General features: G+C 37.2%; 1 protein-coding gene across 2 annotated transcripts; it reads left to right on the plus strand.

Annotated features, from left to right (window-relative positions):
• The first annotated feature begins 411 nt into the window (after positions 1-411).
• On the plus strand, positions 412-15,477 carry rexo1 (REX1, RNA exonuclease 1 homolog). 2 transcript variants are annotated; one of them, XM_055045840.1, is made up of 16 exons: positions 412-702; positions 2,355-4,159; positions 4,594-4,695; positions 5,894-6,104; positions 6,180-6,313; positions 7,213-7,350; positions 7,477-7,600; positions 9,084-9,209; positions 10,326-10,466; positions 10,544-10,657; positions 10,726-10,799; positions 11,617-11,727; positions 12,394-12,509; positions 12,607-12,745; positions 13,820-13,940; positions 15,021-15,477. In XM_055045840.1, the coding sequence occupies exons 1-16, from the start codon at positions 531-533 to the stop codon at positions 15,107-15,109; spliced, it is 3,717 nt and encodes a 1,238-aa protein (XP_054901815.1). In that variant the 5' UTR covers positions 412-530; the 3' UTR covers positions 15,110-15,477. The 2 variants fall into 2 exon arrangements, with proteins under 2 accessions (XP_054901815.1, XP_054901824.1); XM_055045849.1 differs by having other exon boundaries at positions 6,183-6,313; positions 15,021-15,476.
• The last annotated feature ends 949 nt before the right edge of the window (positions 15,478-16,426 follow it).

The following is a 16,426-nucleotide window of genomic DNA, read 5'->3' on the forward strand; positions in this document are numbered from 1 at the left end:
AACTAAAACAATAAAGCTGTAGAGGAATATTCTAAAATGATAAATTGGCCATTTTCAATGTTTGCAGCATCCAGTGGAAAAACTAGGAAGTTGCACTGAAAGCTTGATTACATGTAACTTGACCAGGGTTAATAAACTTTTCCAACCCTTGCCTCTTTGATTTCATGTATGATCATACAATTAAAAAGCAAAGTAGCTTTATTAGTGGACATCGTGTTGAGACGAACTGTAAACCGGTAATAAGCTGAACCTGTGATTAAAAATAAGGCTTTCATTAGAGATAAAGCCATGTTCCTAACTGCTTTATCGGTCACGGTGTTTTAAGTCTTCTGGAACCCGGTTTCGTTTCCGCCATCCCTCTGACGTGATCGAACGGAAACCTCACGCGAGACTTTAGCTCTTCTCATCCTGTCTGTCATGGCGCCTTAGGGACGCTGTTATTGTTCCAGTTTGCTGGCTGTTTGAGAAACCCGACGCCGAAAACGAAGCCCGTGACGGACGTGCGGGCATGAGACGACAATCCGGAGATAATGTTAAGGTCCACCGGCTTCTTCCGAGGGATTGACTGTCCGTTTTACGCGGACTACAACGACGCCAGAGGCGGTAGAAATGGGTGTAACAGACCGTACTGTCACTTCAGACACAGCCGGCAGAGTCGGCCGTCGTACGGAGACGTTAAAAAGCTGCAGTCTGGACAAAAAGGTGCTAATTTGGTTGACTGTTCACTTCATTTGTCTTCTGTTGCGACAAAGTAGAAAAAAATGTATTTATTACACCGTCCGTGCCCCGTTTTGCTGTTTCTGGTGATGCCCTCATCCTTTTGTGACTACTGCGAGCTGGGAGACAGTTTAAAGCTATTTGGATATAAATTTATATCATAGTGACATCAGAGCTTTGCAAAGTCAATTGTGCTGCCTTTTGCTCCAAACACGGCTTAGAAGTACCTCTTAAAACTTTTAACTTCAGTTAAATTAGCTTTAATATGTTAGTTAAATTGCGAAATTACTTTTTGGCATTTAAAATGTCAGTGTAATAAAGTTTGAGGATGTATCAATAGAAGGTAAATGCCTTTACAATATAAGTGTTTGCAAAAATATAGGAACTACATCTCTTAACCATACTTCAGTATTGAAAAAAAAATACTTTTTAAAAAATCAGTTCACGTGTTGTTGGATAAAGATACCTGTATTTCATGGTATCTACATCATTTTGCTTTCACTCCTAAATATACTATGCTGGGAATTATTACAGGACAGGCATTTAATAATAAATCAGACAAGACTGCTGAGATAAAATGAAAAAGTAAGCACAGATATCCTCGAATAGAGTGCCAGTAGCAATATTTTTCACTCCTCCTGTAGTTGTTATTTTGTTTCTTTGGAGTTTGGTTTTTGCAACATGAAGCAAATCTTGAAACTTCTCTCTTTAAAGAGGCCACCCTTCCTTAAATCCACAATTTGGATTTAAAAATAGCAATTTGCAAGACTTTTTGATTCTTGTTTCTTTTTTTGAGATAAAGTAATTGCAATATATATATCACAATATGAATATCTTTCTCCTTAATTTTTATTTAAAAGCCTTTTCGTCCAAGATTGTTCCGTCTTTTTCTATCTGGAAAATTTTCCACGTGTTCAAACGTTTATTCTCCTGTTTCTTTTTCATCCGATTTGTACGTTATCTAATGAATAATTTGGGCTGCACAGTGAAGTTGAAAGCTGAAATTAATATTGCTGTTAGGGCAGATGACCAATATTTACCACTATTGCATATTTTTCCCCATACCTATTCAACACTGTGAAAAAACAATAACACAGTGTTGTTGTTTCTCCTTTGCTTCAATTAAACACCCAGCAATCCATGGCTTTGGTTGTCACATGACCAAACAAAAACCACATGGCTTCTGAAACCACACACACACACACACACATACAAATGGCAACAACATGGAAATCAACATTGATTGTTAATTATTTCAGGATTCAATGCAAATCTGCATTTTTCATGTCAATATTTAAAAAAAATATTGGTTCTACATGTTTTAAGTCAAATCTTCACGAGGAAAGTTACACTACAAAAACACAAAATCTTACCAAGTATTTTTTTTTTTTTGTCTAGACTCTACTGGAAATATTCCAGCAAGCTTGAAATAAGATACAAGAAACTTACAAAGTACCAAAGATATAGTAGGTTGTTTTAGGTAATTAAATCCTTAATATTGATAAAAATGCGATCGTCCCATTGGAATATTATTTTACTTACAAGACATTTTCCCATGCAATAAGTTAAATAATCTGCCATCGATCAGTTGATATCAGTTGAAATTGATTATTATTTTGTTGCTGTGTTTCTTGCAGACCAGGGTTACGATCCCTTCAACCCAGAAGTAGTGAGACCTCAGGAGCAGGAGAATGGCCAGCCTGCTCCTTCCGGGAACCTCAGCGGCGCCTTGGAGATGGTCAACAGAGCCATCGAGGAAGTCCGTGGCGAGGTGGAGCGAGAACAGCGGAAGCTTTCTCGCATCGGAGACGAACCTTACAGCCCCACTGAGAAGACTGCTTTGTCTTCATCTGACGTTGCTAAAAGCCAAGCAGCGGCCTCCCACCTGGCTTACGACCCTGGGAGCTATCAGATCACATCCGGAGGATACGATCCCACCCCGGGCTGCAGCAAGTACACCTTGGATTCAGAGAGTCAAAGGTGCAACAGCAGCAGCTCTATGGAATATGTTCCCACATCCCTGAAAAAGCCTCAGTCTCGGACACAAGTGCCCTGTCCTCCCCAAAGCCCCAAGTATCTGAACACTGCATCCTCTGCAAAGATCAAATACACTCTGGACAACTCTAAGCCGTCTACAGACATGGAGTATGACCCCCTGTCCAACTACTCTGCAGGAATCGCAGTGAAAAATAAGAGAGACGAGGGTTCACATCCAGTTAAGACTGACTATAAGAAGGCATATCGGCTGGATGCTTCAGATAAGGAGGGTGATACAGCTGGGAAAAAGCCACAGCGGGCGAGTATAGACTTAAAAAAGTACACCATCTCCGACTCTGATGGGGAGAGCTCTGGAACAGAGTACCGACCCACATCGCTTAGCAATCTCCAGCAAAGAAAGGCCAACATTGTGTCAGCCAGAGACGCTTTGAGGAAAGATACAAAAGACAGGAGTAAAAGTATAAAGGGCGCTCTTACACAGAGGAACATGGAGGAGCTTGCACAGGACTTGGATTCACAGGAAAATACCAAACAAAAGGAGAACTTGGAGAAAAAGAAGCCGGCAGATCAAAGTAGTCATGGTAAAATTAGCAAACCGGAGAAAACGCAAAATATTGATAAAGAAGTAAAGAAATCACCTGGTGTAAAAAGTAGCAGTGGTAGCAGCAGTAGTGCAAAAGACAAATTATTGTGTAAGAACTTTAAGCAAGACTCTGCAAAGAAGGAGAACAAAAATCAGAAAGATGATAGTAAAAACACGCTAAAGATGAAGGATAAAGTTAAAAGAGAAGGCAGGGATGAGAAGAGATGTGAGAGTAGAAGCAAGATGGTGGAAAAACTTAAGAGAGCCTTAAGTGAACAAGACAAAGACGCACGAGAAAGCAAAAAACTGAAACCATCGCAGCGTGAGAAAGACCAAAGCAAGAATAAAGACAGCCAGCACAGAAATGGTAAACTGGACAGCAGTAGAAGAGAAAAGGACATTAAGAAAAGCAAAAGCAGCTCCAGCAGCTGGAAGGGAAGCTCGGCTAAGGCGAAGCAAAGCGTTGGCTCGTCAAAAAAGAAACTCGAAGACAAGAGTCTGAATCTGAGCCACGCAGATCTGTTCGGAGACGAGAGCCCCGAGGAGGCCGACCCGATGGAGGCGGACTACAACGACGAGCCGGAGGAAGTCCTGGTCAGGAAATCGGCCGACGCGTTAAAGAGGGGACTTCTGAGCAAGAGGAAGGCTTCAGAGAGGACGCCATCTTCCTCCGAGGACGAGGGCGACGGGGAACCGGAACGCAGCAGGTCGAGCTGGGAGGAGCCTGACGACGTCCGAGTCGACTTCTCCATGTTTCAGGATGATCTGGACTTTGACTCGGATCCGATGGAGGAGTGTTTGCGGATCTTCAACGAATCCAACGATGTGAAGAAGGAGGACAAGGGACGGCAAGGAAAGCAGGTAGAATCTGTCTTCCGTCTACTTCTCTTTAACTTTTCATTCATATTCTAACTTCCAGGGGTGTTCGAATTTATCAATCACTGATTTATTAATTTTCTTACATTTGGGAAATCTGTGATCAGCCGACACTCGCATGTGAAGCCGGCCCACCAGGTCATGTCTGCATGTTTACAGTTAATAGTCAACCACTTTTACCAACTCAGGGACTTTCTTCCCATATTTAGCAACATTTCAGACAAAAAAATTGGTAGCGGCCAAAATCAGAATTGGGCTTTTTAAAGATTGGTAATTGGCGATTGGCCAGAAATCTGCAATCAGTAAACTATAGATGCTTCTTTTGAGTCAATATTGATAAAAAATTACAGGTTCCACTAACAGATTATTTCATATTTCAGACTATTAGTTACCGTAATATTCTTCTTTTCTTCTTTCAGGCTTCTAGGGATTCAGTGGAGGAGAGAAGCACAGATAGCACTTTAACCACACTCTTACCCGGCCAAAAGAAGAGAGTGTCCCATTTCGTTGCCAAAGGAGATGTAAGTGAGACTCATTTGAATCAGTTTAATTGAATGGTACATTTTATTTTATGTGCAAACACTTGCTACAAATTCAGTCAATCATACAGAGGTAATCTTTGCAAACAATGCTGGTATTTTGTAAAAACATCATCGAGCTGTGTGTTAGTAGGAAGAAAAACAGGAACATCTGAAATATCAACTAAATCAGAGGGAGTTTCTTGTTTACCTTTTAAAGTCTGACTTTTATGTGAAGAGCAGAAAAAAAATCCCCTGTAGTGTGATGTTTACTTCACACCATTCTGTGATGTTTTTACTTCTAAACTGAGGTGGAACTTCAGGTGGTGGCGACAGAAATAAGGAAGTAAAAACAGGATATAAAACCTTTAAATCACAACTCAGGGGTTTTCCTGATATGATTTAACTGAAACATTCCCGACAGATCCTCTGATCAAGTTTCTGACAAGTTTCTGTGTCATAAAAATCTCTCTTTAAAGCTAATTTTATAATATTAGTTTCCTAAGAATTGAATGTAGTGCTAGAACAAACTGAGAGAGGCAGAATTAGAGTCATACTAAGAAGAGATGATCCCTTCTTGTAATTTATGGGACTTTAGCCCCTCACAATAAAAAATCACTTTTTTGGGGTGCCGTGGTGGCGCAGGGGTTAAGCACAACCCGTATATGGAGGCCTTAGTCCTCGACGTGGCTGTCGCAGGTTTGATTCCCGGCCTGGTGACCTTTGCCGCAAGGCCTCCCCCTTCTCTCATTACTCACTTTCCTGTCAATTCACTGTCATATAAGGGCCACTAGAGCCAATAAAGCCTTTATACATAAAAAAATCATTTTAAATATAACCAATTCCTCCATGTTATTATATATCACCTAGATATAGGAGCTCATTGTAATTAAATGATTCTTTAATATTGATTTTTTAAAAAAGTTCTAGTTCCACTGGCAGATTGATTCACTTATAACAAAACATTTTGCCGTGTTGTAAGTGAAGAAATCTGCCAGTGGAACTACTCCTTCTTTTTAATCAGTATTAAGGAATTATTAACTTAAAACAAACTTCTATGTCTTCCTGAAAAGATACTTTTAAGTTGCCTTACTTCAAGTTTACTAAGATGTCTTCACCAGAAACTACACAAAAATACTGTAAATTTTGTGTTTTTCAACGATGTGTTCATAACACCAATATTTTTGCTGTTACTTTCCAGGCCGATGCACCTTCGAAGACATTGGTCCGACCGTACAAGCGGCCCACTCCGCAGGAGGTCTGCTTCCAGCGAATGCAGCTGGCGCAGCAGCAAGCTGCCCAGCTTTCAGCGTCAGTCAAAGCCGCCTCACAGAGCTCCACCTCCAGCTTTGCCGGAGAGAAGAAGAGAATCGCTCACCGGCCCAATCCTCAGATAACCTCCGCCAAGACGAGTAGGAAGCCTCCCGGTTCTGGTTGAAAGTTTGTTCTTGGCTCTATAATTAGTCAAATGTGGATGTTTGTCCCAGCAGGTCCAGTACATGGAAAACCAGCTGCCAGTGAGACTCCCCAGGGGGTGAAGAGCCAAACCACAGCTGGGATTCTGTCCAAAACCTCGTCTACGATGGCGCAGAAGAGGACGGCACACACACCCACCATGAAGGTGATTTTTAACTATTTGTGTCAGACATTATGTGATAAGCTCATAGATATCTAGTTCCTCTTTGTGCATGTTTTTTTTTTATTTCTGCACAATGCTGAAAATTTCTAGAAGTCCAGTAGACTGACTGGGGACCAAAGTTGCAACATTCGTTAGATTTTCAGCTGGTACAGTTTGCTTTCACACTGCTCTGTGTCTAACAAGCCAACTATTTCAAAAACCTGTTCACTCCCTCACCTGTGGTGGCGCTGTAGCAAGAACTAATGAAGGAAACGACACAAAAACTTCTGAACAAGAAACTGAAATTCGTTCTTTGCAAAAACACAATATCTTCACAAGTATTTTTCTGTAGTTTCTAGTACATACATATCTTAGTTCTCTTGAAATAAGACTTATAAGTAACTTTTCATCAAGAAATAGGACATTTTTTAATTCAATAATTTCTTAATATTGATTGAAAAAGTACTTGTGTCACTGACATGTTATTTCACTTCTAACATGGGGAAAATATCTTGATTTAAATGAAATCATCTTTCATTCATCAAAATTAAGGAATTATTTACTTAAATCAAACTCCTATTTCTTGTTGAGAAGTTACTTGCAAGCTAGTTTGTATTATTTTAAGTGTAATAAAATATTTATGTGAGAAACTAGATCAAAATATTTGGTAAGATTTTGTGTTTTTGCAGCACAGGCAGTAAGATGGTTCATGTCAGATTTTGTTGGCGCATACACACCTCCTAAAGCAAACCAGACTTTCTAGGTTGACATACTAGAGTTGGATTAAAGCAGAGCTGGTGTGAATTTTCCTTAAAGTCTTGTCAAGGCTTTAAGGATTGACGTGTAAATGTTGTTTTCTTTAAGTGACTCCCTTCTCTGCATGTTTGTCTTATTTTCCCCAGAGCTCCTCCATGAGGCGTCCGGTCATCCCCACTGAGTTTGGGGCGAAAGTTCCCACCAACATCCGCCAGCGCTACCTCAACACGTTCATAGACGAATGTGTCAAGTTTTGCCCATCGGAGGATGTTGCATTTCAGACGGTGTGAACATTATCTTCTCTTTTAGTAACAGAGCCGCTTGTTTGACTGATTGTAGTCAAACAAGCGGTTTGACCACAAGCTTTTGGCTCGGTTTTCACTTAAAGATGGTTGTGACGGCTGTTTCAGGCCCTTGACGAGGAGAAGCTGGTGTACGATCGCAGTAGCAGTAAAAACATTTACCTCAACGTTGCCGTCAACACGCTGAAGAAGCTTCGGGGCAAAAGCAGCTCGAGTTCGTCACCTGTCAAAAGTATGTCGTCTCAACTCCCATCTATAAAGTTTAAATCCTGTTATGTTGTTAAAAAAAAAACAGCCTATAATTGATAATTTTCCATTTTTCACTTTTATTTTGACATTTTCTTTATAATAAATCTAAGAATCGACTTAAACACAATTTAACTTGTGTTAAGTTGCTGCTTCAAAAGCAGCAAATAGAAATGGTTTCTTACATTAAAACTCAATTAAATACATTGAAATTGAGTACTTTCTGCATTGTATTTAATGATGAGGATTTTATTTATACTCTTCCCCTGACTGATACATTTTAAGCCTGTCAGGAAACTATGGTTTCATCTGAAAGATGCTAAGCAGCAAATGTCAGATTTAATTTAATCAGATTGACTATAATAGATGTTATGCTTGAACTAGGCCTGAATAATAATGAGATAAAAATGTAATTTCTTGATAATTTGCATTTTTTTCACCAGCGCAACCGTTGGGTTTTCATAGTTCAGAGTGATGTCAGCACAGAGCGGCTATCTTGTTTGACAAGAGAGTTTTCACAGCTTCAAATTATTTGGACTTTGAACTCAGGTTAACTCTACGACAAACTATTAATTTAAATTTTAAAACAGCAGTCAAAACGATGTGAGAATAAAGTCGTAATTTTACCAGAATAAAGTCGTACTTCTAGGAGAATGAAATACTAATTTTAAGAGAAATTTGACATAAAAAATAGCGAAACATTAAAGTGAGGAATGTTGAGCAACTTGTGAAGTTATACTTTGTTACAAGACATACAGATGAGGAAATATTTTATCAAGACTTTGAAACGATTGAGGAAACAAATGTGTCTGTTTTACAGAAAACCGATCACAAAGCTTTTTTTCCTCATAAAAACGATTTTTTTTCTTATAATTTTAAGACTTTCTTCTGGTGAAATTACATCTTTATTTTGCTAATATTATGACTGCAATCTCATAAACAAACGTTCTTGTAGCTTGGCCTTAACACTCTTTTCTACAACCAACAAAAGGAAAGACTTAAATAAAGTCACTTGTGATTTCTATTTTAGAAAACAAAAGCAAAACAATTTAAATCCGATTAGAGATTTTATTTTTAAGCCAGGTCGTCCAGTCATGGTTTGAACTCAAATGAACTAAATTCTGAAATTGAAAATAAATATTTTCCATTATTGTTTGATTTACCTTAGTTTTTAAATTACTTATGTTCATCGGGGTTGTTTGTAAATCAAATTTTATTTGCATGGCACATTTCAGAAACAAGGCGGCTCAAAGTGCTTTCAGGTTATAAAAAACAAAAATCAACAATTGAAACATTACAGTTGTGCAATTTCAGATTTTTTTTATGACGGATGAGGAAAACATTTTATCTGAAGTTGTTACAACAAATACGAGGGAGTGAATATTTGTTTGTTTTCAGTTTTGTACAGCTCATCTGTTTTACCATTAATGAAATGACAGCCAGTGGATCTGCTTTCGCATTTTCTGCAGAGGATTCTGGGCTTGCAGCTAAGCGAAAGGCGCAGTCCCATGAGGAGGTTCTGGGAGGTCGTCTTGCAGCCACAACCAGCTTCACTGTCAACCGGTCGGGCAAACAGCAGGAGGAGAAACTCGCCGGTAAAAAACACACGGCCTCAGATGACAGATGTGCTCATTTCTCTCTTCTTGTTTGTGTTTTTCTGGATTCAGCTCTTTATGCGTCACTTGATCCCATGCTTGGCAGCAGAAAACGCAGATTATATCTCTGAGAAAACAAAAAGTAAAACCATTTTTGCCTGTGAGGTGCTGCTTACAGTCTGGAATCAGTTTCACAGTGGAAGGTCTGTTCAAGCTGCCATGTGACAACCTGAGGGTCACCAACCCATGACCCCTCGTCAGAGGGGACATGCTAACGGCGCTCCAGCTAAATAACAAGAGAATCACAAAATCTCATCCCCAAGTTTCCTTTTTGGAAACCCAATAAGTTTGTTTCCTTTTTGCTTTTGTTTCACACGCTTTTTATTGAAATTTGGAAACATTTTCTCTTGCATGATTTCATAATTTTTTGTTATTTATACCAGTATGTGAATGATAATTTTATCTGTTACTCAGAATTTGAGTGCACTTATTACCAAATGCTTTTTTACTCCTACTTGAGTAATTTCTTGGTTGGCTACTTTTTACAAAAAAAGTAAGAGTAGCTCTAGTTCAACACATTTTTTACTCAAGTAAAAGTAAAAAGTAGCCATTTTTTGAGTCTACTCAAATGCTGAATTACTGATTAAATCATCAATCAAAAAAATATAAAATTAAGTGGAAATTTTGGTATTTTAAGGATGAAATTGACTATAATTCAGATAAGTAAAAAATGACAAAATCAGGCAAAAGAAAATGTTTCCAAAACAGTTTCTTTCATTAAGGAACTTATGAAACTTTAACAAAAGCTGCAGGTGTGTGTCTGTGGATTTCTGGTTAAAATGTGCTTGTTCTTCATTCAGTGGGTAGAAAATCCAGAAATTTTACCTATTAAGAGCAGAAATATTTCATAATAAAATTACTGAAGTAAAAGTAAAAAGTACAGCGTGTTAAAAAAAAAAAAAACTCTTTAAAAAAAGTTATTCAAGTAAATGTAACTAATTACTAACAAACTGTGGATATTTCTGGATATTTGTCACATATGGAAAAAGTCAGATATGTGTCTCATTTTGTTTTAGGAGTTTATGGTAGATTTAGTTGTTGCTCTGTTGTTTGTAGGCGTCAGCCTGTACAGGAAGCTGCAGGCGTACCTGATGACAGAGGAGCAGCTGCAGGAGCACGGATACCCGCGGCTAAACCCCGAGGCCTCGGGCAAGGCCGTCATCTACAACCAGCCGGAGAGAAAGACCTGCCCAGACCGTGAGGAAATACGCAGCCGTCCATCTCAAACCAACCCCACGCTTTCAGCTAAAAGGTTTCCGCTTGTCTTCCTGCAGCGTTGGGCAGGATATGCTGCCGCTGCGGCGCCGAGTATAAGGTCAACGTCAACGGCAGCTGCGTCCGCAGAGAGGAGTGCAGCTATCACTGGGGACGTTTACGCAGGCACAGAGGTAAACGCTCTGAGTTGTCTTTCCTCCTGAGTCGGTCGTCTCCTCAACGTGTTTTCTTCTCCTCTCAGTCGCCGGAGGCTGGGAGACGACGTACAGCTGCTGCTCGGCTGCTGTCGGAGCGCCTGGATGTCAGATAGCAAAGGTATCGCAACAAAACGATAATTATATATTCACATGTCAGAAAGACATGGACTCAGAGATTATTCCAGGAGTAGTAAAACCCTCAAATAAACATTGACATGTTACGTTTATTAGCTGGACAAGCAGTAAAATTAATCATCCAGACATTTAATTATTTAGAAAGAAGTCATTAAGTGCAACCAAGTCACTTTATTATTTTTTAAGATTGTATTTGATGTTTTATTCTTTTAGTGCTATATTAGTTGTATTATAATAGTGTTAACTTATTTTAGTTAGAGATGATAAAACTTAAAGCTGTTTGCTTATTTAGTTACTTGTATTTATTTAATTATAATTTATTTATTAGCTTATATTTTTTATGTAATATTGGTTATTTATGTATCGGTGTGTTTTATTTTAAAATAACTTAAAATGCAAGTTATTTTATTTGATTATAAATATTTAAATCTAGCCATTTGTTTATAATTTAACTGTAAGTATTTAGTAGTTTGTTTATTTATTAACTATAACATACTAATTTATTGACCTAACTATAGTCACTTGTTAATTTTTTATTTATAGCTAAAGTTGTTTATCATAGTAGCTGTTCTTATTTGATCTATTAAAACATAATTATTTAATATTTTATTTTTATGTATTTATTATAGTTATTAACTATCTTTTATTGCTAAATAAATTAGCGTAGTCAAAATATTGCTTTCGATTTTTAGGAAAACCTTTTAAATTTTCATTAAATGGTCAAAGATGAATATTAGAAAATTAAGTCTAATGTTCATCTCTGATCGTTTAATTTTCTCCATTGCTCTGCGTTTCTGTAGCAACACGTGCAGGACGGCCGTAAAGAGTCTCTGGACGGCTTCGTGTCGACGTTCAGCAAACCGCTGCCACCAGACGGAAACGGCGGAGTGTTCGCTTTGGATTGTGAGATGGTGAGTTGGAGCGAAACAGGAAGAAGAATCTCCTCGAGTCGCTCCGTAAACCACGGCTGGCCAGCATGGCTTAATCAGAAATCTTAATTAATTAATGTTATTTTTTTGCCTGCTTTCTTTTCTTAAAAAAAAAAAAAGGTGTTACCAAAATATTTCTGAAAAAATGGCTTCTAATTCAGTCATCTGTTGGATCAGAGTGTTTGGGACAGGATGTCAGAATGTTTGTTTAATTAAGAGAATATTAGCAGAAAAGAGGTTATTTCACTAGAAAAAAAACAAATTTAAAACTGCACAAAAGGGTTTTTTTTGAAAGAAATTGTTCAGTGATCAGGATCTCATCAGTCAGAAATCTGAGGTTAAAGTCTGAATTCAGAGAAAAAAAAAAGTCAGAATTTCTTTTTCCCATCGTTCTTAATCTTCTTCCAAAGACATTTGATATTTATTTTGGTTAAAACAAAATCCTGGCCTGATCCATTGTGGCATTGAGTTGACCTGAATTCAAAGTCCAAATAAATGACACAAAACAAGATGGTGGAGAAAATTAACCCTGATTTTCCAAAAATTAAATCCCTCAAAAACAAATAAGCAAAAATAAATGAATAATGAATATGGTAAAGATTAGCTTAGCTGAGCTTTAATTGCTTGTTTTCCTGTCTGTGTGATCAGTGCTACACTAAGCAGGGCCTGGAGCTGACCAGGGTCACCGTCATCGACTCCGAGATGAAGGTCGTCTACGACACGTTTGTGAAGCCCGACAGCAAAGTGGTCGACTACAACACACGGTCAGAGAACAGGAGGCGACTCCCGGCGCCGTCTTGGATGGCTGCAGGTGTGAACGCGCCTTGAGTTGGGTGTGACGAAGCTGCATGTCTCTCACAGATTCTCAGGCGTCACTGAGGAAGACTTGGTGAGCGCCACCATCACCCTGAGAGACGTTCAGGCGGTTCTGCTCAGCATGTTCAGGGCGGAGTCCGTCCTCATTGGGCACAGTCTGGAGAGCGACCTGCTTGCGCTCAAGGTGACCTTCATCTTCCTCTTCATCATCTTCTCCAGGCGCTTGTTGTTTTAGCTGCAGGAGCACAAGATTTTGTGCAAAAACACAAAATCTTACCGTGTACTTTTAGTCTGGTTTTTACCGCAAATATCTCTGTCCACTTGAAATAAGACTGAATTAACCGCAAGGTAAAGGAGTTTGATTTAAGTCAATAATCTTTAATATTGAAGAAAAAGTACTTATAAATTAATTTATAACAAGATATATTTCCCATCTTTTAACTAAAACTTTTTCATCCATATTTTTATTGACTTAAAATGAGGTCCTATGTCTTCCTGAAAAGTTACTTACAAGTTAGTTTAAAAATGGGTAACTTACTTTGTGAGGAGGTAAAAAAAAATGGCTGCAGGTAATGCATAATTTATATTCTACTTTATGTTAAATAATCTAGAATTTTATTAAATTGATTACAAAAATAGTCTTATTTTTATCACACATGGTTGATAATGCATGTAAGGTGTTTATTTAAGTCATTTTGATGATTTTTATTTTGAAAATAAATAAATAAATATTCTCTGAAAGTTATAATTGTATGCAACACAAAATAAAAACAATGTTTTTGTTCCAGAAATGTTTTATTGTTTACACACTCATGAAAAAAAAACAAAACTGCAGCCTCATGACTTCATGCAGATTTTAAATGGTCAAAGTTAATTTTTCAAGATTTATCCTGTTTTATTTATATTTTGGGGGAGGGGGGTTGTTCTCTTTGCTTATCTAGTTGGTTATTTTGTAGATCAGTTATTTGTTTTGCTAGTTTGTAAAGTTTTTGTTTTGTTTTGCAGTACTAGGTGAACTAAATAATAATAATATCGCCCTTCTCAAACTGAAATCCATAAATGTAACTAATTGAGGACAAAAACAGTTGCTCTAACAAAAATCTGCAACTTGTTGCACAAATTTAACATCTGACAGAGGAATTTAATCCCTCTCTGTGATAAAAATGTTTTTCTTTCCAGTTAATAAATCAACCAAAAACAATGATATTTTTAAAGACTAAGATTTATTTTGCAGATTTATTTTATTTCCTGTTTCCAGCTCATTCACAGCTCAGTCGTAGACACGGCCATCGTTTTTCCTCACCGCCTCGGTCTGCCCTACAAACGTGCCTTGAAGACCCTGATGGCCGATTACCTCAAACGCATCATCCAGGACAACGGTGAGAAAATCTACCAGACAATCTCTAGATACGTTTTTGTTTTTTTAAGCTGTGCAGTTACAACAGCTTATGTTCTTTCCAACAATTATTTATTTTATATAATTAAACTATCTCTCACTAAATCTGACTTTGTTGAAAACTATGCCGGCTTTCCAACACTTTACTGCCAAGTAGCAACAAACAAACGTCAACCAAACTAACAAACCAGATTGTTAAGAGTTCAACAAAACTAAAACCCAACAAAGTTGTAAATAAAAACAGATACAAATTGTAGACTAATTAATTAAATTGCTGCTCTGAGTTCAGCCTGGTAAATGTTTGAATCTGCTCCAGATGAATCTTTCATTTCTTGGGTTAGTTTGTGTAATACACCCAAATTACCAGCAGATGTCACTGTTGCGGAAGCTTTTACTTCTTTATTTATAGAATGGTGCAAAAAAATCATAATACTTCTATTAAAAAGATTAAAATTTTCCCTTTGCCTCATTCATACAATTTGTTGGATGATTATTGTTGTCGATGCAGTTTTGTGATGACAAATATGGTAAAGTCTGTCACCTTTTTCAGTGATCTCGCCTGTAGAATTTCTGTTGATAATGAGAAATGATCAAAAATGGTGTAGGTGTATATCCGTTTAAATACTTAATCAATTTTAAAAGATTATAATTTATCAAATTAGGAAAGTACAAAATGCCAAATTTAGCCAAATTTGGCATGACAATGACGGAATCTGATTGGCTTTTGATATAAAACCTTTAAAATCCGATTATACAGACTTGCTAAAGGTTTCACAATATAATCTTCTTTCATTGTCTTATTTTAATGCCTTAGATTTTCACTTTGTGAATCTAATTTAGATCCATACAATTTATTATATAAAGCAAATTAAATATTTATTTATATTCTAAAACCTCTTAAATTCAATGTCTTTTTAATAAATACAAGTCTGACTATTTCGCCCATAAGGTTCCTACCTTCACAAACGTCATTAATTTCCTCCTCACCATTTGGTCACATGATCAGTGTTTCCTACCGTTTCCTAGCAACAAGAGACAGCTGACCTTGCGCTTGTGTTCACAGTGGAGGGCCACGACTCCAGTGAGGACGCGTCGGCCTGCATGGAGCTGATGATATGGAAGATTAAAGAGGACTCAAAGATCAAGAGATGACCCCTGACCCTGCCACTCTGCGTCCACAGAGATGACTTCCGGCCTCCAGCTCTCGACAGGTGAGGGAGGATAAACCCAGCAGAGTTTTTGGTCGTAGGAGAGGAGAAACTCACAACCAGTAAAGCAATAGGAACTTTAGTTAATGAACGCTGTTTTCTTTCTGTTGTTGCTACTTTAGATTTAAATTATGTTCACTGGAAAGTATTTTTATTTGAGCAGTGTTTCTTTCAGGCCTCAAACTTGATGATCGTAAACTTTCTATGGAAGAACTTGAAAAGCAGGGGCATTGTCTCAACTGTACTGATTAACAAATACATACATATATATATAACTATATATATATATAGTTATATATATATATAAAACTATATATATATAACTATATATACATATATATAGTTATATATATATATCTATAGTTATATATATATATATATATATATAGATCTATACATAGATCTATATATATATATATATATATATAACTATGTATATACATAATAATATTCATGCTGGGCTGTCTCCAGCATACATTGCACTATCATATAAATGCTCTTGTTGTACAGGGCCAAAGTCCGAGAACCTCGTATGTGCTGTGATGTATTCACTTCTAATAAGAAAAACCAGTTACTTCTTCTTAGTTACACTTAAGTGCATTAATGTCTTAGTCTGTCGATGGTTTCTATAAATAAACACTCTTGTTTTTTCACACACTGCCTAGTTTTCTACCACATGCTTATTAATATGTCATCAGTTTTTTAAGGCGGCTTCAGCAGCTTCTAGTTACTGGGTTTAGTAGGTTGATGAAATGTGTCAAAGAAAACACATTAAAATCACTGATATGTCAATCTCTGCATGACAAAAACCACATGAATTTCTGAGGATCTATGAGACGAAACTCGATCTCCATCATGACATGGAAAAGTCCAGTTCAGTTATTAGTTATTTTCACTGACAGTGACTTAAAATATACAGTAGAGCTGTAAATGTGCTGTAAAGAGTTTACTTTGTATTTGTTAAACCTTTGATTGTTTATCTTTTTCTATTAAAAGGTCTTTGTTAAAAGAAACAGTTTGTCTTTCATTCTTCATGCCTTCTTAAAACTCTTAACTCCTTTTGGGCAGAAACGATTAATCAGTTTAATTGTGGTTATTGAAATGATTAACTAATTTAGTAATCAATTAATCATTAACCAGAGAATACAGACTCTAAGAAAGAACATTTGCCTTAAAAACAACACACTTAGCAAGTAAGACAAAATTACAAAAATACTTACATTTTGCTTCTAAGATAAAAATGAAAAGTACATTTTGCCAT

The sequence above is a fragment of the Poeciliopsis prolifica genome, unplaced genomic scaffold (assembly GCF_027474105.1).
Source record: "Poeciliopsis prolifica strain line A6 unplaced genomic scaffold, Auburn_PproV2 SCAFFOLD002, whole genome shotgun sequence".
Classification (NCBI taxonomy): Eukaryota; Metazoa; Chordata; class Actinopteri; order Cyprinodontiformes; family Poeciliidae; genus Poeciliopsis; species Poeciliopsis prolifica.